This window comes from Octopus bimaculoides, chromosome 7, assembly GCF_046866305.1.
Source record: "Octopus bimaculoides isolate indiv1 chromosome 7, ASM4686630v1, whole genome shotgun sequence".
NCBI lineage: Eukaryota > Metazoa > Mollusca > Cephalopoda > Octopoda > Octopodidae > Octopus > Octopus bimaculoides.
The window spans coordinates 76871613-76893888 of NC_142934.1; the positions used below are offsets into that span (position 1 = coordinate 76871613).

The 22276-nt window shown below is 38.7% G+C and overlaps 1 protein-coding gene across 1 annotated transcript in view; it reads left to right on the top strand.

The window, feature by feature from the left end:
• Window positions 1-22276, top strand: part of LOC106878135 (atrial natriuretic peptide receptor 1) — a 244214-nt gene that overhangs the window by 65424 nt on the left and 156514 nt on the right. The window contains exon 19 of the mRNA XM_089355548.1: window positions 19358-19426. Within this exon, the coding sequence (XP_089211674.1) occupies window positions 19358-19426 (69 nt within the window). The remainder of the gene's footprint in view (window positions 1-19357; window positions 19427-22276) is intronic.

Below are 22276 nucleotides of genomic sequence, written 5' to 3' on the forward strand. Positions count from 1 at the left end.
CATTTGTTCTGTCAACTGAATTACCTGCGCACTGAATTAGAGCATGAGTAGCTGACCACTCCACACACACATTGTCTCCTCGAAATCTCTGTGTGTGGACATGACTATACATTTGAAATACAGGGACATTCAATCCGACGGTCTTCTATACAATTTCAGTCGACCAAATTGTAGAGCCAAGGGATGGATAAATGATTGGCTTTTAGAGAATGACATTTGCCCAAGGATTCTACACTGTGGATTCGAAACCGGAACCTCGTAGTTGTGATGCAATTATTTTAACCATTTGAGCATGCGTACATGTGTGTATGTACTTACGTATGTATGTATGCATGTATTTATGTATGTGTGTGTGGGTGTAGTGTGAATGTGTGCGTGCGTGCGCGCGTGTGTGTTTGTATGTGTGTGTGTGTGTGATTGAATGACAGGATGGTTCGAAAAAGCATCATTGTCGCTTCGTGTTCTCCAATACCTTGCCCTCTGAGAGAGATTTTAGTGATAAAAACTGAGCGGAAGCGTGGCCTTGTGCGCGCGCGCGCGTCTGCCTATGTAAAACGGCACATCTAGCAGTATCCATTTAAGATGCATCCGTTATATTCAAAAGCTAAATTAACCATTCGATAAACAGAGATCGATAAAAATCAGCGCAAGTCTGAAATAATTACCAGCATTGATAATTGATATGATTGTTGAAAACTCCTGGAAGCGGTACTCGAGCATGAGCGTAGTTATATGATTCCGTAGGTTTCCCAATTTACATTCTTTCTTTTTTTACTTTGTGCATAATCTATTGCAAAATTTATTGTTTATACTCGAAGTAGTATATTACTATTACTTATTAAGCAAATTCAGTAGAATTTGAGAACAGGCGGGTAACGGTGGTGGCTATGGGGTAGATCTGTATTAAGAAGAAACTAAGAGATATGAAATGTAAGTAAACTTAAAGAAAGACATATTTAACGCAACGGATAAAAACTTTTGTTGGCAAATATGAGAAGACAGAAACAAACCTAAAATTAATTTATTGGTTAATAAGGTGGTGAGTTGGCAGTATGATTTGCACGTCGGCGAAAATGCTTGGCGCCATTCATCTGGCGCTTTACGTTCTGAATTCAAATTCCACAGAGGGTGATTCTGCCTTTCAACCTTTCGGGATCGGAAAAATAAGTAGTAGTCCACTACAGGGGTCGATGTAATGGGCTTTTCCCCTTTCCCACAGATCTGCTGACATTGTGCCAATATTAAAAAGAATTTATTGGTAGTTAATGAGATGCTGTACCTTACCTCCCCATCAGCCCAGACTAAGTAGGTATATGATCGAGGACGGCTCAGTTATAACTCTCCATTTCCTTTTATATATATGTACTAGCTGAAGTACCCGGTAATTCTCGGGAAAGCGGGGCTTATCTCTTGGTTCCGTTCTCATAATTGTTTCGCTAATCCAATAACTATAATACAAAGTATGTAGCCCTTAAAACGCTTTTTGTGCATTTATAGAGAATACCGAACTGTCTAACACAGGATTTTGTTTTTAGGAATTCCCAATAAGTTTTGTGATTAATCTAGTTCTGAATGATGAATATATGCTTATATTTAAACACATGGGAGATACAACGTATTTGTACATAGTAAAACATCCTAGACAATATTTAAAAAGCGGGGAACCCTTCGACTGGTTGACATACACTCACTTTGTGGTTAAGTAGCTGACTTTGCAGTCACGTGGTTCCGGATTTAGTCCCACTGCGCAGGCGCTCTAAGCAAGTGTCTTCTACAATAACGCCGGACCGACCAATATCTTGTAAGTGATTTTGGTAGATGGAAACTGTATGCAAATTCGTTGTGTGAATAATATATATAATGTGTGTTTGCTTATCCTCCACCACTACTTTAGCTTGATTACGTTCCCGTGACATAGCGGTGAGGCAAAAGAGTACCAGACTTAATAAGTATTGGGGTCGATTTGTTCGACTAAGCTCCAGCATAGCCAAAATATATTGACTGAAGCCAGCAAAAGATAAGATAACCAATCACTGGTTAACAAACGAGCTGCTTTTTCTGCCTGTTCTGTCTTTGGCTGTTATAACAGTCACCTCTATTTTAACTCTTTAAATCTTTAACTAGTTTCAGCTCGAGTGTAGCACATATGCTGGGGTATCACCGTTAGATTTGCTACACCTTGACTACTTGAAACCTTCTCTGATATATGACATTTAGTGAATGAAGGAGTTTGATGCTACTGCATTCATCTACATTTCCTATTGATAAGGGCAGCAGGAGAAGATCCAGCTGTGTTTTGAAGACAACTATATCAACACCGTGCAGGTCTTTTAGCTTTTTTGAGAGGATATTGAAGAGCTGTAGGCCATTGAAGCCCAAGCTGTTGCAGTGTCTGGTTCTATATCTTTATGGCGATGTTGTGATTTTTGGCACTATGCAGTGTCCCGCCCCGTTCTGCTGCTTGTGTAACTTGCAATGCCGAACTTTGGTACAAGTCCTTCCAGGATTTTCCAGGTGTATATCGCTGCATATCATTTCCGACTTCGTTTCAGTGAATAGAGTCTTAACTTGTTCAGCTTGTCCCAATAGCTGACACGTTGCATTGTGAAAATTAATTTTTGTGTAGCTTCGCCGTTAATTTCTATAAATTTCGTAACTATCATCCACTCGGCTCACGCCATGTATCCAACTGGTCTTCTCTTTTTATTCATTGTATGCAATCAACAAAAAACCGTACTAAATACTTTATTCTCTTGATCTCCACTTCCACCAGAACTGCTGCCAGTTAGAATTGGCTAGTCTCATATACGAGCCACCGAGCCATCGTTGGACTTGCTAGAAGTATCATCCGGATACCCCTCACGTGCTTTAGAATAATGGTACATTGGATAATGTAATCCTGAAAACAAGAAATGGTCACATTGAGAACGTCTTTTGACCATAATTCTCTTCAGTCGAACTGCCCTGAGGCTGCCTTCTGGCCCACGATCTGCTTGTAGAAATCAGCCTACTGAGGTTCAGATAATGCTCTCAATAGTTTTGGAGGGCCTTCAAAAGTGATGGGCATCGACTCTCCTCCCTTTGCAATATATAAATAATTAAAAAAAATGAATATATATTTCATACATGCTGTAAAGAATATTAAAACCCAGGTGTCACATTGGCCTGTATTACAACGAGCTAGTGAAAGGGACTCTGCGTGACGGTCTGACTTGCTAGATATAGCAGCCAACACTTCCCCAGTCCCAACTTATAACAAAAGACACCTTGAATAAAATGGTTCTAGATGCGCAATATCCAAGAGAAGGATAATAATGTCTTGGCTGGAACTTCTTTACCCAGAGGACTGCTCAGACAGAGCGGGTCTAAGGTTAAAGAACAATGGCGATAACGAACCAACAAGAGAGAGAGAGAGAGAGAGTCAATATGTCGTCCTTCAATGTATTTGAAATGACAGTCAAATCTCGCACAAATCACGCCATGTTGCCTTGTAACGTGAGGAAAATGTCGAATAATGCAGTTCTAGGAATGTAACGCCTGAGAGGCGGACGAGATGGAATATCTTCAGCTGGAGCATCTTTCATTACAAGCTCAATCCACTTCCTCCGTCCTCCCCTCCTTCCTCATTATCAGCAACCTATTACAACAAATATAGACATGAAATAAGTAAAAATGATGAGCACCCACTTTTGTTTCTTCATAAATATATATATGTGTGTGTGTGTGCGTGTGTGTGTGTGTGTGTGTGTGTGTATCGTGTGTGTATAACACCCAAAATCAATAGTGATGGACAAAAGGATGTTCCTGATAAATGAAAAGAAAGCACCCGTACAGGTGTGCTAGTGTAATACTTTCATCAGTTGTCTATTACTGTCTGCTTTTTTATTTTCGAAAGAAAATTTTCCGTCTAGTTATTTTTTTGCAATATTACAATATTGTTCACAACGCAGCAAGCACGCACGGACGCGCGCGCACATACACATGCGCACATACATATGCGCACGCGCGCATTTTTCTACTCTCACCCTTGCTGTCTTAAAATAGCTAATAAATAGCTAATAAAAAAAGCGGGAAAAGGTGCCATAATTAGTTCTAGCGTTAATCAAATTTGCACAATGGAAAAGTAATGGACGTATAGCTGCATATTTAAGAATTTCGTTTTGCAATTATATGGCTTCAGGTTCAATACGTCTCAATACCATCATTACTCGGCACCTACAACAGAATAAGTGTTATCTATGCTTCCATAGGCGTAGAGTGGCTGTGTGGTAAGTAGCTTGCTTACCAACCACATGGTTCCGAGTTCAGTCCCACTGCGTGGCACCTTGGGCAAGTGTCTTCTACTATAGCCTCGGGCCGACCAAAGCCGTGTGAGTGGATTTGGTAGACGGAAACTGAAAGAAGCCCGTCGTATAAATGTATTTATATATATATATATATATGTATGTGTGTGTATATGTTTGCGTGTCTGTGTTTGTCCCCCCAACATCACTTGATAACCGATGCTGGTGTGTTTACGCCCCCGTAACTTAGCGGTTCGGCAAAAGACCGATAGAATAAGTACTAGGCTTCCAAAGAATAAGTCCTGGGGTCGATTTGCTCGACTAAAGGTGGTGCTCCAGCATGGCCACAGCCAAATGACGGAAACAAGTAAAAGAGTAAAAGAGTAACCTCGAGCCAGCCAAAATTTGAGAAAAGGAAACTGTGGAAATCTGTCAGTGGAGATTATTTCAATTCTTTTGTGGTAGATTTAATCCATAGCCTAGTTTTTACGCCGTCACCTGATTGAGATTATCCGGTACTCATATTGTTATGTTCTCGATTCTTTCTTCTTCATTTTGGCTATCATTCGTTTGTGAATATGGGTTGTTCGTATCCTTTTCTTGTTTCAGTCATTCAACTATGCCCATCCTGGGGCATTGTCTTGAAGGCTTTTTAGTCGAACAACTCGATCCCCACCCCAGTGCTTATTTTTATGTCCGCTACTTATTCTGTTGGTGTCTTTCGCCGAACCACTAAGTTACAGGGGGTCGTAAAGAAACCAACAGCAGTTGTCAAACGAGGTGGTGGTCAAACACACACGACTCACAATGTATTAATCGGTCCGGTGGGGTACGGCAGAAGACACTTATTTCTTTATTGCCCACAAGGGGCTAAACATAGAGGGGACAAACAAGGACAGAAAAAAGGATTAAGTCGATTACACCGACCCCAGTGCGCAACTGGTACTTAATTTATCGACCCCGAAAGGATGAAAGGCAAAGTCGACCTCGGCGGAATTTGAACTCAGAACGTAAAGACAGACGAAATACTGCTAAGCGTTTCGCCCGGCGTGCTAACGTTTCTACCAGCTCTATCTGAAACCACGTGGTTGCCTAAGTGACTTCAGCTGAATCCAAAACCACGTGGTTGCAAAGTGAGTTTCTTAATCACACAGTGCCCGTGAATTTTCCTTCTTTTCTTTATGGCAGTGAGGGAATCCAGCAACAATGTTTTCTCGCAGGATTTATACCTAAGATATTGACACAATCCTGACTGTAAGTTTTGCAGAATACTAATTGTAATTTTGGTGTAGTGGATTTTGTTCTAACCTTTTCTCTGTTTGCTTTCTGTTGTTTTATGCTTTCAACCATTTTCGTCGTTCACCACCCATGACCTCGCACGTAATGATTTCTTTATTGAATAATAATTCAGTGGATGAAACTGAATTATTATTGAGAAATCATTATGTGCATGGTCACGGGTGGTGAACAGCAAAAATAGAGCGCCAGTGAAAACAAAAAATTCCTAGAGACACTTAGTTATAATTCTTCATGTTGCGAGTTCAAATCGCCATGGGATCGATTTTGCATTTTTTTCATCTGGATCGATTTTGCATTTCATCCTTCTGGATCGATAAAATAGCAAACATTAATAAACTGTAAAAAGATTCAATCGATTATACTACACCATTCCTATAAATGTTTATTCATTGGGGAGTGAACAGCTAAAACAGTTTAACGTTAGGCGAAATGGCTAGCGGTACTCTAGTTTTGCTCTTTTGTATTTGAGTTCAAATCTTACTGGAATCGACTTTGCTTTTCAGCTACCGATAGCATACGTGCCAGTGATATAGCAGGAAACGATTCAATCGAATATATATCTCCTTTTAAAATCTGTGACCTTAGATCAATGTTCACAAAGTTACATATTCGGTTCACCCAAGTTTTAATACGTAATTGTAAGGCCAGCTAGCCACTTCTCATATACAAAATAAGTATCGAAATAGAAGCATAAAAATATAAAGATATTCAACGCATGTATGTCTTACATTTGCACATGCATTGTACGTATCGTGGACGAGTTCTCTAAATTATTACCAGCGATCATAAATGAAATTATACAATCTCTCTATAGAAAATTATTTTACTTCTCTTCTAATAACTGCTAATGAACAATTTCAATTATTTACACATTAGCTCCAGTGTGCGAAATATTTGATTAGATTTCTAATTGCATAAATTTTAATAAACAGAAACTACTGCGAGGAAACTAGCGGTGGTTTAATTCAGAATTAAAAAAAAAATTCACTTAGCAACTCTTCATATCGAAAAATCGAAACAGAGATTCTGTGCTTTAAAACAAATCATTCAACACTAAATCTTTCGTATAAAGAAGGGAGTGATAATGATAAGTGACATATCTATTATTTTTCCCAGACAATCGCTAAGAACAGCTTTGTTGACAGTCACGATCAAGATATCGCAAAAACCTCGAATCTATAAAGAATCTGAAAATAACGATTGAATGAACGTGACCCATAAAAAAATTGTTGTGGCACTGTTGACTTCGTATGAAGATATTACTGACACCATAATAAAGTAAAGAAACTTGGCAAGGAGTCTAGTTTCTAGTTTGTGAGATTTCAATAGTGAATTATTTAAACTGTATTCTTGGTTTCCCCATGACATTGACAAATGTTAAACTTCGTATTACTCTTTTCAAGGCTTCATACACTTTTATTTTACTTTTAAAAACTGGAAAAAACACAAACCAGCTTATAAAGCTCAAGAAGTGGATAGACTATCAAGCGAACGAGAAACACAAGTATTTGGCGTTAGGTCGGTAATATATTCTGTATAGAAGCAGCAAGTAACGTGAAACTAAGGGTAATTGGAAACTATGTTCATTGCCCTCACCCAAAGCTCAGCAAATTCATACAAAAGACTGCATAACATAGGTGAAGTTTTGGAACTTCTACATCTTTGATACAAAAATATTTCCGAGACAAGGCAAAAACAAACCAAAAAATTAGTAAATCAGTTAGCTACAAATATGCAGTGAGCCTCACATATTGTCTAAAACAAAATACTTGTTTTAGACATGGTGGTTATAGGCAGCATAGCTAACGGTACAAATAAGTGTTGAGGATAATCCCCTAATGTTGATGGAGCATCAAGTGTCAACAGAAAGCCGTATTGTGACCTAGATTGAAGTCAGTCGATGTGTTAAATCGTTAGAGCATCGGGCAAAATGCATTGTGGTATTTGTTCTGGTTCTTTATGTTCTAAGCTCAGGTTACTTAGACTTTCACCGTTTCGGCGTCGATAAGATGAAGTATCTGTCAGGTATCAACTAATCTTAGCCTTTCAAAATTGCTGGAATAGTGTTTGAAGAATGAACTATATTGCCCCATATTCCTTACTGAAGGAGAAATCAGAGATACTTTCATACAATAATATGCAACACCTTCAGCTGAAATCAGTGAAAAATGTTTCGATGAACAGTGTTCACTGAGGTTTGGTAACAAGAATAAAATGTCTTCTCTTGCCATCTCTGTCTCTTGTTATAGGCAGAGAACAAATCTCAAAGCGTATCATGTGGTGTTGGGAATTTGAAGAAGTAAAAGTTATCGCAGCATAATTACTCATTTCATAAAGGTATTGCTTAACTTGACAAATAATCGAGACTCCAAAATAATCTATACGGATATATTATTGAATGCTATATGTAATTTTGTCTTCTTAACTGGATTAGTTGTGCAGAAAATAATACTGTAAAATACAAAGAAATTCAGTAAACACTTCAGTGAAAGATTGAACGTGTTACAACAGATAATGCTGTAACGATTCTACCTAGTTAAAGGCGTTTTGATAACGTACTGAAAAGTTAGATAAAACTTTCAGTGGAATCATTCAAGACACAAGATTCTCGTTTAAGTAAGCAAGTGTTTCACGAAAAGCGAAAAAGGTGGGCGTCTCGTTTATGAGAAGCCATAGCTGGTGAATCAGCAACGGAAGTGCCACAAGGTACAACTAACAAAGACTGTTATTACACATCTCTGTTATTTTTGTAAAGAAAGTTTATCTTTGGAAATAGAATCACTGTTTAATGGTAGTGATCATGGCATGTTTGCGCACTCTGCTACATTATCATCGATCCTTATGCATCAGATGAATCCTATTGAATTGTTGCATGACATTGTTTTGATCTGGATCTATTAATGGCAGAAACAACAATCTACACAAAATTTGTAGGGACTAAATGCCTCCATCAGGTTCTTAGGTACCGGCAACAGGGGGTTGTTGAAACTGTTTACAAGAACGTTCTTCAGGGGGTATTGCCCGTCTTGTAACAAAATCGCTGGAATCTTGTCATCCATTTCTGCTACATAGTGCTTTACAGAACACTCCTTCAATGACCTCAGACGATTGATGTCATATCTGAGGAGTCCATAGGTCAAACATGACTAAATAGTGTGGTGATACTAAATATTGAGGTAACATGTCTTCTGGTAAAAATGTTTTCACTAAATAACTGGTATATTTGTGTCTAAGGAAGAGAGGAAGCTATGTATTATCAATTGATAAATAGATTTCTTTTAGAAACTGATGTTTTTATCTGCGGAAAATTTCGGGCAAATCTACCTCTTTATCTCTCCCTTAACCAAAGAGCCCCATAGAGACTTATCCTCATGTAATGTTTAAAGGACAACCCAGAACCTCCCTCTTTAGGTTACTGATTATCTTCAGAAATCGTCTAGATTGGTGATTATTGTATCGAAATGTCAGTACACGAAGTGACGTGGGATAAATAAAATGGGAATCGAAATTTTATCAGACTCAGTTTGAATGTTTTCCCGTTATATTGTTTGCACAAGTTGAAAATCAATCATTTCAGAGCTTGAATGATGATCACTCGGTCCGTTGCTCAACCACAAATTTCTTAGTTTAAATGGATGACAAATAAACATCCTTGTACTAGGACGCTGGTCTACTGAAGGTAACATTCCTCACACTTAGAACTGAATTTGATATTGCAAACCAACTAAATGCTCATCCATTTTCCACTCCTTGTGGTGGTAAATAATACCACCCTACTGTATCTGTATAGAAACAAGTGGAGAACTAACTGCTTTGGTGAGACACACGACCAGTCACCGGTGATAAGCTTCGAACCTGTGACTTCCTAGCTGGTTATTGCGTTTTTCCTATCGACTATCCACAGCTCTACACCACTATCGTCGCTATACAAACGAATGTCCTGCGTAAGCATTTTTGTTTGTATGTGCCATGCACAAATTCTCCAAATTATTATCGGCAATTATAAATGAAATTATAGCATTCCTCTGCAGAAATTATTTTATTTCTGTTCTAATAACCGCTAATGAACATATTCGATTGATTACACACTGGCTCCATTGTGTGAGATATTTGATTAGATTTCTCATTACAATAAATTTTAATAAACGGAAACTACTGCGAGGAAACTAGCGATGGCCTGATTCAACAAAAAGCAAAACAAACGAAATAAAATAACTACAATAACAAAAACGATTATCGAAACTATTCGTATCTCTCCTCATGACTCACGAAACAAACGGAAGTTGGGTTAAGTAAATATTTGTATGAATAATTTTGGCTATAGAGAGTTAATTTTAATTGTAAAACAACCAATCAAAATTATTGATTTCCTTCTTAGATGCAAGACTAATTTTTGTAGCAGAGTGTTATTGTTGATCGAATTAAGAGTACCATCCTGGTACATACTTGTGCGATCCTTGAGAGATGAAAAGCAATGTTGACTCCAACGGGATTTTAAACTCTGAACCGAGAAACTGACGAAAGTAAATACAATAGTAGGAATAGAAAGTGAAAACAACAGCAACAACAACAGCAACATACTGAGGTCGTTTTTGTAGTGTAGGCCCAGGTTAATCATCGAGCGAACCTATGACACTAGTGAACCTATGGCACGTAGTTGAAATGACTAAATGCGATCCACAGATCAATAGGTCCAGTAATCCGTCTGGTTGAGAACAATACATCATATTCTTAGGTTAATTCATTTATGTCTGGTGTTACGATCAGACAAATTATAATGTAAGAAAAAGGGGTAAACTTCTGATCGCATCAACAAAGTGTTCAAACAGGGAAGTAAATGTTCATATATGGAGATTATGTCCAGTCTCAATGGTTTCAAGGTAGGTGGTGAACGATCCAACCCGTATGCAGCTCCGTCTCTCGTTCTGGTTCTATCCGCGCCAAGCTCCCGCTGTCTTGCCCATTCCCCTTTTTAACAGGAAGTACGAGATTACCTGCCTTGCTCGTTAACAGGAAGTGAACGAGGTTACCTGTCTCGTACTATGCTAACTTCCTGTATTTGGTTATTCATACCAACGTTATTTCACTTCTGCCAAACGGTCGTTGATAAACGTTTATCTCGCCACCTTCGGAAAATATAGGGTAAGTTCTCACCCTTCCCTATCTTATTGGTATACATAACACTGGGCATATTTTACTTTCTTCACAGTTCATTTTGCTGATCTAGTTCAAAACGGGGGCACCAGTATTTTCTTAACGAAACACTTTGAAATTTGGGACACTGGTAGAATGTGTCATATAAAACATCTTTTTCTCTTAGTCTTCTTAACAAAAAAAAAAAAACGTACATCGCAAGTTATTTCATGTTAAAGTTGTCGTATTTCTGTAATTTCAACCAATGACTGACGTCCATTCAGTCGAATACAGTAAGTGCTGACTACGTAAACAAACGATTCTCAAACGATTCTGGCGGTGATAAAATTATTGTTTCCTTGTCAAAAAATGGCTGAAGCATATTGGCAGTAGGATTAGGATTAGGGTTAGGCAGTAGCTAATAAACCTTACATACAGTTCAGGCAGATGTTAACGAAATAAACACGCGTGAAAGAAAATGAAAAAAGCAAATGTTGTATACATACAGTTCAGGCAAATGTTAACGAAATTATAAATGGAGATTAAATACGCTTTACACCGCTTAAACTGCCAAAGAAGTAACTGCAAACAGTTGAATACTTGTCAGTGATTGGTTGAAATTATCGAAATAAGACAATTTTTTACATGAAATAACTCCGAATACAAAATTTTTTTTCTGTTCTATAACACAAAATAGATAAGTATACGAAGTTTGAAAGTCTTTCGGTACCAAAAACACTACATAAAACATAAATGAAAACTGGTGCCCCCGTTTTGAACTAAATCCCATTTTGCTGTTGTTGTTGACATCTGTCTATAGGCATTCTATCCATGACTATCCTGCATTATTTCTTTTCAGTTAAAATGTATTCCGTTCTACATTATACAACGTGTTCCTTTCTTTTTTAAAAGCAGTAGAATATGAGTTTGGGGGAGATTTCGGTAGTTCTAGCAGGTCGCGCGACCACGTAAATTTCTTGTAGTTTTGAGTGGTGGACGAGATTAACTCGATACGATCCCGACAACTGTTGCTTCGATTCATTGATTGGCACCATGTGTGGTGCCAATCTTACCATTTAACCGAGAAGGTCTAATACCATGTTTAGTAATATATGACGCTTATAAAGCTGCTGTTATTTTTGAATGCGTTTGTTTGAGTGAACTTGGACAGATTGTCTTCAGTTGAGGTTGTATAGTGTTCTGGTCTGTTGAAGATATGTCTGGAGGTGATAATACATATAATGGGATGTACAATGACGAGAGGATAGAAGCATCTGCCATATAATGAGTTATGTTAGTGTACCACGAAGAAAAGAACTATCTATGTTTACATGGTGATGTTGACTGGTTGTTAGAGAATTCCTGAGCAGGTAAATCATGACATGTGAAGGCTACTGGACTCACAATCTCAAGGTCGTGTATATAATTTCCGGATAGGGCGGCTTGTGGCCTATGAATTAACCCGTTAGATTTATGATCATAAGGCCACAGGTTCGATTGTTGGATTGGACGGCGTGTTGCATCGTTGATCAAACCATTTCATTTCATGTTGTTCCAGTCTACTTAGCTGAAAGTTACGCTGCTGTAGTGTGGTGACTCACGGAATATTAGCTCCATATTTTGCAAATGCAAGCTGTCAGAAGCCCTCGCTGGCTACGGTACACTGGCTGTTCATGATGAAAGCAAGACTTCCAGCAGTACTATGATCAAAAGCATTTCAACCGCGATCAAGCCGTCTTCTTCGAGGTATCTAGGACTAAATTACCCGTGCGCTGCTTTTGAAAATAAAATTGCAGAATGTAATTTAAAGGAGACTAGGTTGTTATTTCTAGCAGCTTGAATGAATACGTAGAGGCTCCTATGTTTGATTGCAGAAAGTTTAATTATTAGTGTGCCAAGTACAAGGTCGCGGGAACCTATCTCTCATATTTCCGTAGATATAAGGAGTAAGGAACATGAAATGAATCCGGCATTGCGGTACACTTTGTTTTCTTGGATCTTGCCACTGAAAGATAGATACGCCAGACTAAATGCTGAACTTAACCTTTTGCCCATCCTGTGTATCACATTTAATACAGTGGACATATTTCCCTGGCGTTCATGTGTCATATATGATACATATTTCTAATTTGTTTCAACCATCAAAGTAACTTGGGACTTGGAAAAGAAAGCTATATGTTACTCAGAACGTAGGAAACGTGGGCTAACTAAAAGTCTAACAACAAGTATGGACGTTTAGGACAGACTTATGAAAATGCTTTGGACAGCCAAAGGGTTAATAAACACAAGAACTGTTGGTGAAATTGGCAAGATAGTATAATTAATATGCTCGAACTGGGGAAAAGAAACTGGCTTCTGTTTACCTAAAGCCGGCCAGACTTCAATTTGTAAATGCGACTGAATTAGATGCCTTCAAGTCGACACCGACTTACCAGCTCAAGGTTAAATCTGATTTCTTACATTTTCATGATATCACACATTTATGAGGGTGACGGGAAGTGGTAGAGCTAATTTAATCAACTCCAGTATAATTTTGGTATTTATTTCATCGACACTGAAAGAATGAAAGGCTGAAATGGATCATTGCGGTATTTCGACTAAAAAAGAAGGGGGAATGAAACTAGATAAGAGCGAGGCATTTAGTCCGGCGTCCTGTCGTGTTTGAGATTCCACTACATTAGAATTCGAATCAGAGCCTCTTCGTAATCCTCGACATACTAGAAATAGCAGTCACGTTTCCTTCGAATCACATCCTAGCGTCTAAATAAGTACAGAATACATTAGATAATATACTCCGGTATATCCCTATAAAGACAGGATGTTCATGTCTGGAATGTCTTTGATTAAAAGTCTGTTCGATCTATACTGACCTTGAGCTAAACAACAATTTGATGCTCAGCTCGCGTAAATTAACTTCGCTTGCGTTGCTGATGGTCTACTGGGAAGTATGAAGGGGGGGGGGGTCCATAGTCAAATACGAACCAATAAATAGCTCGAGTCTGCATGTTACTGAGTTCTAGTCACACCGGAAATTTATTTTAACATTTTATTTCTCCGTAGACTGAAGCAATGCACTGAAGGCTTATATGCTAATCTCTCCGTCTTACAAGAATGTGCCCTGTTGCTAAGAAATAAATAATTATTTTAACTTAATTAAATCTGTGGTTTGTGACTAGCGCAAAATACAATCTCTCGAAGAAGCAAATCTGCAACGCTTTTCAGATTCCAGACTGACTTCAAATGACTACCCTTAGAACATTCTAAGCTCTTGAAAAAGTTATGTAATTAATTATATCCCATTTCTCTGAATCTAAAATATGAAGGCTTTTGTGCCGCTTAAAAAAATAAGACACCAATTGTTATTGTTAATTCAGCCCAAGTCGGATGAATTGATTCTAAGCGACTGTTTTATAGACTTTGTGTTTTGTTGTCTCTTTTTAACAAGAAGGCCAAGTTTGTTTACCGAAGGCATCCATGGAAATGAAACATCACCGCAATGCATATTCTTGAAACATATTTTATTGGCCCTTGAATGATAGAACAAATAATGTCAAACCTTTATATGTAGTTAAAACCGACTTGGAGGAACAAATGAACTCGACTACTATAATGATTCAGTCGACTGCTTTAACTCTTCAGTAAACTTACAAATTAGAATATGATCAGCTTTTAATACTCGGTTGACACAAGTTCACTCCCATTTTGCAACTGCTAACTGAACGTGAGAAAGTCATGAACGTCTCACAATGCTAGAAATATCAATCAAATATCTTCCGAGGGATAAGAGGCGTTTTGGCCTCAGTAGATTTGGTGTCGCATATTTGGCATCTGATTCGACACCGACATATTTGGCATCAGACTTTTTAATGATTCTCTCATTCCTCCTCCTCTCCCTCTTCTCTTTTCCCGTTTATGTGAGTGAAACATATTTCTCCACGGGTATGAGCAGAGAGAAAATGTTTGTCAATCATGTTCAATTTATAAATTGTAATGTCTCTCTCTCTTTCTCTCTCTCTAACTCGCTCACTCTATCTGGATATCTATATTCAGCTGTGACAAGTCGTCAGCACCCAAACAGCTGCATCCAATCATTTCACTCCGCTCCTGAAGCACATATTACAACCAATGAACAGCCAATAGACTAACTGCTAGTAATGCAACAACATTCTAACCGAAAAAAATGTGATTCTTCAGCATGTATGCATGACAGCAGTCATGAATGTACCTTGCAAAGGTACGGTCACGACCAGTACGTAGGACCTTTTCGTTCTCCTTGCAGTCCGCCCTGACGTGGCCCTTTTTACCACACTGGAAGCAACGAGGTTAGCGACGTTCTACCACAACTTTTTGAGTTGTTGTGCCGTCTCTCGGTAGTACGGAGAGATGGCAGGTGGAAGACGAGTATATTCGGACCTGAGCGAGACTGAGTTGTCCTCTACGGAGGAGGAACTGGTTAAGGCAGCAAAGATGTAGGACGCATGTTTGAAAGAGAAAAGTTTTGCAGAGGCAACCGAGATGGAAAGGAAGAAAATAAACCTGGAAAATATGGAAAAAGACAGTAGAATGTCTGTAAAGGTGGGGAACGACGTGAGGTTGTCCCTACCGGAGACAAGGATGGAGGAAATACAAAAGAAGATGGTAACTTATAAAGTTTACTCAGTTGAGAAAAAGAGAATCAACCACATGGAGGAGAGAGAGAGATAGACAAGGCGCTGAAGACAGTCTGGCCAGATATTACCTACCTGGCCAGAGGAGGAAAGTTCGGGACGATTGTCGTCCATTATAAAACGGAGAAAAAGCGATAGCCCACGCTGCCAAGGTGTTAAAAACGGAAAAGGTAGTCCTCTTGCCGTCTTACATGGGTAAGAGGATTGCCAAAATCAAAGTGGAAGGGATTCCCCTTGAAATCGATGCGGCTTGGGTGGTGGGGGCTATCATTATTGAAAGAAAAAAGGAGGTGAAGGTGGTTCAAGCAGAAGTGATGGAAGGAGCAACATGGAAGGGACAAATCGTCGAAATTACCGTCCAAGCTAAGATGGAGGTCCTCGAAGTGCTACCCGAGAACCTGTGGATTGGGGATTTGAGCCTGAAAGTATGGGTGGAGGGCAGGATTCCTCGCCGTTTTAAATGTGGCCTGAAAGGCCACATAAGAGCGAACTGCCCTCCACCACCTAAAATGGTAGAAGAGCGACAGCCACCACCACAGGAGAGGATACAAGAAGTAGAAGTAGAAAAAGAAACTCCAGTATTAGGAGATAGGGAATGGGAAATAGCCGGGAAAAGAAAAGAAAGAAAAAGAAAGTAAGTACTTTACTTGTGAACCCCAATCCTCTCCCTTTTCACCACACCCTCCCCATGCAGGCACCAAACCTACCCATTCCCCTCCAACAAGAAAACAGAAAAGAAATGCAAGCACACATGCTGTAGATATGGTTCCTCCTCCCCCTGTTTGTTTTGTTTGCGTTCTGTATGCGGACGCGGAGGATGACATTGTAAACCGGATGAGCGAGTGGAAGGATGGGGTCGAAGAGGAATTCTGGGGTGAAGATGGTGAGACTATAATATGCCAATTGTTAAATAAGGCACAAATGGAAATAGTTAAAAAGAATGATAAAGGTATTGAGTTGTGGAAGGTGATCGGGGATAGAGAGAAATTGCCAAAACAGACCTGTTATACCGAACAAAAAAAAAAGAGTATGATATTGAACAGCTGGATTTTAGATGTATATACTTGAACGGCAAAACGGTTTCAATGTAACCACTCGACTTCGGGGTTCGAGTGGGCATTCCGCCTCATTATATCATCTTTTTCATGATTCATTCGTTTTCTTAAAAATTTTGCTTCTTTCTTTATGACTCCGTTTTATAATTTTGGTTCCCCGATATTGTGTTTGTACTGCCTATGTTCGCCCCTGGTGGATAATAAAGAAATCGATCTGTACGTAGGATCACGTATACAGACGCATAACCAGAGATGGCAAGAATTAAATAGCTTTTCCTTTCAACGGTACAACTTAGAAATTGCACACGACATAACTGCAACTTTATTCTCTGAAGCAATTTTGGTGGGGAAGAAATTAACTTAAGATTATTTTAAAAATCAGTTTTTTTCTCTTTCTCTCTCTGAGTTTCATAAATATATATATGTATGAATATCTTTGTGTGTGTGTGTGTGCGTATTGTTGTGCATGTATTTTTACCAACAAGCTGCACAGACACATAGAAAAGAAACCGATAACTGAGATATAATCGGAATATTTCTGAACGTTCTATCCTCGTCTGAAAATTGTCTCCCAGGATGAAACTTTGAATAATGAAATCTAAAGTGGTTTGTGGCATATTTCAGTTGCTAAAAGGCAAATACACTGCAGTTACCGTGGAGAATATATCTCCTTAGCGCTGACATTTTGTTATTTTCCTCGATCGGGCGATCTACTAGCGCAAATCAGTCAACGTTGTTGACTGAATTATGCATAAGGCTATGGCTTTATAAGTTCCTTCAGAGTTGCCTCTCTTAGGTACATCTCATTGACAAGGGCCAAGAAGCTTGAAACCTCGATGTCTGAGATTCCTAATAGGTGGCAACACTGAATGAACCGGATGTTTTCACACCGCTTTACTATAAGAGATATATATTCTCCACAATAACTGCAGTGTATTTGCCGCCACAAACATATTTCAACTAACCTAAATTCTATATGTATATATATATAAATTCCAAATAATAAGAAGACAAAGAAATACTTTAGCACATCTTTAATGATTAGTTACATTTATTTCTGTGCCAACTCTGTTTGCGACACCAATTTACACAAACAATCGAAGTGAAAATCTACGTAATGTTTGCGGTTTTAGATATTAGAGTGGCACTTCATCAGGCTTGCATCAAAGGCGGGCTGTCACATTGTGCGTCTTCCAGCCATTGTTTTTTTGGCTTATATCAAGAGGAAACAAAAAGTAAATAAAAGTGCGGTTAAAGGACGAGGAATTAGCGTAGAGATCACGTGGGGAGGATATAGAGGAAGAATACGAAGAAGAAAGAAGGAAGAAGAAGAAAAAAGAAAAAGAAAGAAGGCGGGGAAAAGCAAGAAGAGAAAGGAGAAGAAAAGGAGAATAAGACGGAGAAGAAAAGGAGAAGAAAGTGAAGAAGGAGAAGAATGAGAAGAAGCTAAGGACGTTAATTAATGAGGAAGGGTATATATAGCAAACCACTTTATCTGGACTAAAGATTTTCATAGTGGTCAGTGAGTACAGCATTGCCACTTGTACTAAATTTCGTTTGGTGGGTGAAAATCTATTTGACCACTAGACAACATTCACCAGCAACAACGTTTAAGTAGGCGGAAAGGAGATGCGATTAAACTAATAACTCTGCCAATTGCCAAGGAATAGAATAAATAATGTGCGTGGCGAGGAAATAATGTGGTTTGTAGTAGGATGGCATAAATCACCTGCTAGCTAGTAGACCTATTCTGTTACCTTAGAGTATATAAGCAGGGGAAAAGAGATGCAAAAAATTAAAAAGAGAGGGAAATCTAATAGGGGTGGATGTGCCCCAAAGAGTTAAAGCGGAAACTAAGAATTTAGAGTTTAATTGAAAACTGGTCAAGAAATTTATAAACCATGTTAGTTTTGAACGAATATGGCTTAGGTGAATTGAAGATATAATAAAAAATAGAGAATATATAGAGAAACCAACTATAGAAACGATGAATGAATGAATGAATAAATAAATAAATAAGATGTATAGATTGAAAATAAATATTTGGCTAGAGGTACATATATAACAACCCTATGAAGGAGACTGAGGGTAAAAGTGATTAGGGTAAATATATAATGTATTACGTTTAAAAATTAGAAAATTAAATTCAGATTAAGAGTCTAGAATCAGCAAAAATAAAACATGATATTTGTTTTGCATTACGTTGCTAAATCTTTATAAGTGGAGTTGATAAGGCGTGAGGGTACAAAGGGATTAGGTTTGAATATATAGTGTATTACGTTTGAATTATGTAATACATTATATATTATGTATTACGTTTGACCATATATATATATATATATATATATATATCATATGCAAAGTGAATCGTTGGTGATTTTTTTTCCTCCGTCTTCCTTTTCTATTGGACTTTCCTCTGTTTCTGAAGAAGAGCTGTGCTCGAAACGTTAAAGCATCTTTCTTTCCTTCCCTGAGCGTCTGCTAATACTTTACATGTACCACGTCCCTGCGTTATTGTTTTTTTGTCTTCGTTTTGTTTTTTATTTTATATATACATATACACACAGACACACATATTGAGAGAAAGAGACTTCTTTCCAATAACTCCAAAAGTATATTTTCAAGAAGTGGGTATGGATCATTGTAGAGACCATCTTTTCTCAACAGAACTAAAATAGAGGAGTGGAAAACGAATTGGATTAGGCTTAACGAGAAATCAGAACTGTATCATCGTCCCTTTGTTCTATTGCGCCCAGCACATTACAAATATTTAACATTGTATATAATAAATTTTATTGTAGATCTAAACCTGAGACTACAGAAAAAATGTTTTTATGTTGAATGTGTTTTGCTTGTTATCTTATTTGCAGTCACGGAAGAATATTTTGTGTTATTAACTATATATATTGGTCTTTTCCAGATTACGACTCTTTTGAATGATTTGTACAGCACATTCGATTCCGTGCTAGAAAATTTCGATGTTTACAAGGTAAAAATATTTTGAGCATTTTATTTATCTTGTATCTTTTATCGTTTAATGTTTCAGTAATTTGACTGTGGCCATGCTGGGGTACCATCTTGAATGATTATGTCGAGAAAATCGACCCCCGGTGCTTATTTTTTAAAAGTCTAGTTCTTATTCTATCGTTTCATTTATCGAACGCTAAGTTACGGAAATGTAAACAGACCAATACCGGTTATCAAGCGGTGGACAGGACAAACGTACACACTCGTATATATAACAGGCTTCCACACAGTTTCCGTCTACTAAATTCGCTCACAAGGTACTGATTGGCCTGGAGTTGTAGTAGAAGGTACTTGCCTAAGGTGCCTCACTGTCGGACTAAACTCGAAACTTCGTGATTGTAAAGCAAGCTTCTTAAGCATACGGTCATGCAAGCAGCAGTCATTGAAGGAAATGGGTGAAGACAAGACTATACAGTATGCTATATAATTATCAATACTGGGTATGTTTTCTTGCAACTAGTTGGCTAACTCGCTTAGAGTATTGAAATAAGTACAGTATTCATCTCTCCGCTTTACGCTCTGAATTCAAATACCATCTACGTTATCTCCTCAGTGCTGAATAAATAGATACTAGTTTGTATGAAACATTGTCTGAAATATAAAAAAAATGTTTTTTAACGTATTTATAAGCCAAAACGATACAAATTATGAGAACTAATACAAATAGATGTTTTATACTTGTACCGTGTATTTCAATATTTCGGGATTAGGATCCCCTCTTCAGAAATCTTCAGTGTGTGTGTGAAGTGTTGCTTTGCACTAGTAATATTCGAAAACAGAGTAAGGCGGTGAGCTTGCAGAAGCGTTAGCACGCCGGGCGAAATGCTTAGCGGTATTTCGTCTGCCGTTACGTTCTGAGTTCAAATTCTGCCGAGGTCGACTTTGCCTTACATCCTTTCGGGGTCGATTAAATAAGTACCAGTTACGCAGTGGGGTCGATATAATCGACTTAATCCGTTTGTCTCTCCTTGTTTGTCCCCTGTTTGTGTAGCCCCTTATGAGCAGTAAAGAAATAAGAATCGTTAGCACGTCGCGAGAAATGCTTAGCGACATTTCGTCTGTCTTTATATTCCGAGTTCAAATTCCATCGAGGTCGTCTTTGCTTTCCACCCTTTCGGAGTCGATGAAATAAGTACCAGCTGAGCACTGGGTCAATATAATCGACTTACCCCTCCCCCAAAATTGCTGACCTTGTAAAATTTGAAAATTTGAAACCAATATTCGCAAACAAACTGTAATAAATTATATCATGATTTCTAACTATTTGCAAATATTCAGCTGTGAAGGAAACAAAACTGGTGAGATGGGAAATAATCCTCCACAAAACTAGGTTGTCTTTTCTTCTAACGATTCTGAGGACATAATCGAAGGAAAATAATAGCCACGTTCAAATTCATGCAGTCACTGGGTCTTAGATCTTTCAGAATGTTATTTATACAAACTGTTGTACTTTACGTGACGGAATGGTGGAGTGGGAGTATTATCCAGCTGTGATTTTACTATCAAACATCTACGTCTCCTTGCCTTGTATAGTCGCTCTGTTTACTACCAACTACATCTCCTTCGGAGGCGCGTGGCTTAGTGGTTAGGGTATCAGCACCATGATCATAAGATTGTGGTTTCGATTCCTGGACCGGGCGACGCTTTGTGTTCTTGAGCAAAACACTTCATTTCACGTTGCTCCAGTCGACTCAGCTGGCAAAAATGAGTAACGCTGCGATGGACTGGCGTCCGGTCCAGCCGGGGGAACACATACGCCATTGAAACCGGGAAACCGGGCCCATGAGCCTGCCTAGGCTTTAAAAGGGCGCATTTATTTTATTATTTATTTACATCTCCTTCACGTTCCACATTAGTGTTTAAAAGACTTTGGATAGTATGCGCCGTGGAGGCGCAATGGCCCAGTGGTTAGGGTAGCGGACTCGCGGTCATAGGATCGCGGTTTCGATTCTCAGACCGGGCGTTGTGAGTGTTTATTGAGCGAAAACACCTAAAAGCTCCACGAGGCTCTGGCAGGGGATGGTGGCGAACCCTGCTGTACTCTTTCACCACAACTTTCTCTCACTCTTACTTCCTGTTTCTGAAGTGCCTGTAATTCAAAGGGTCAGCCTTGTCACACTGTGTCACACTGAATATCACCGAGAACTACGTTAAGAGTACACGTGTCTGTGGAGTGCTCAGCCACTTGCAGGTTAATTTCACGAGCAGGCTGTTCCGTTGATCGGATCAACTGGAACCCTCGACGTCGTAAGCGACGGAGTGCCAACAACAACAACAACAGTATGCGCCACTGCGTGAGGAGTTGAGAACAGCTGGGATGATTTGAGTTCTAATACCACCAAAACCAGTTTTGTCTTTTCATGTCTCCAGACTCGATAAAATAAAGTAGCAGTTGGAATCTACTAAACCCGTCAACTCAAAATTGCTGCTCTTGTGCTCCTTCAAATTTCAGGCCTTGTGCCTTTAGTAGAAAGGATTATTATTATTAATATTAAGGTGGCGAGCTGGCAGAATTGTTATGAGTTCAAATTCTGTCGAGTTTGACTTTGCCTTTCATCATTTCAGATTGGAAAAATAAGTATCAGCTGAGTACTGAGTCGATGTAATCCCCCGCTCCAAAAAAAAAAAAAAAAAAAAAAAAAAAAAATTCAGGCCGAAAGTAGAAAGGATTATCATTATTAATGCGATTAGTTGGTAGAAACGTTAGCACGCCGGGCGAAATGCTTAGCGGTATTTCGTCTGCCGCTACGTTCTGAGTTCAAATTTCGCAGAGGTCGACTTTGCCTTTCATCCTTTCGGGGTCGAAAAATTA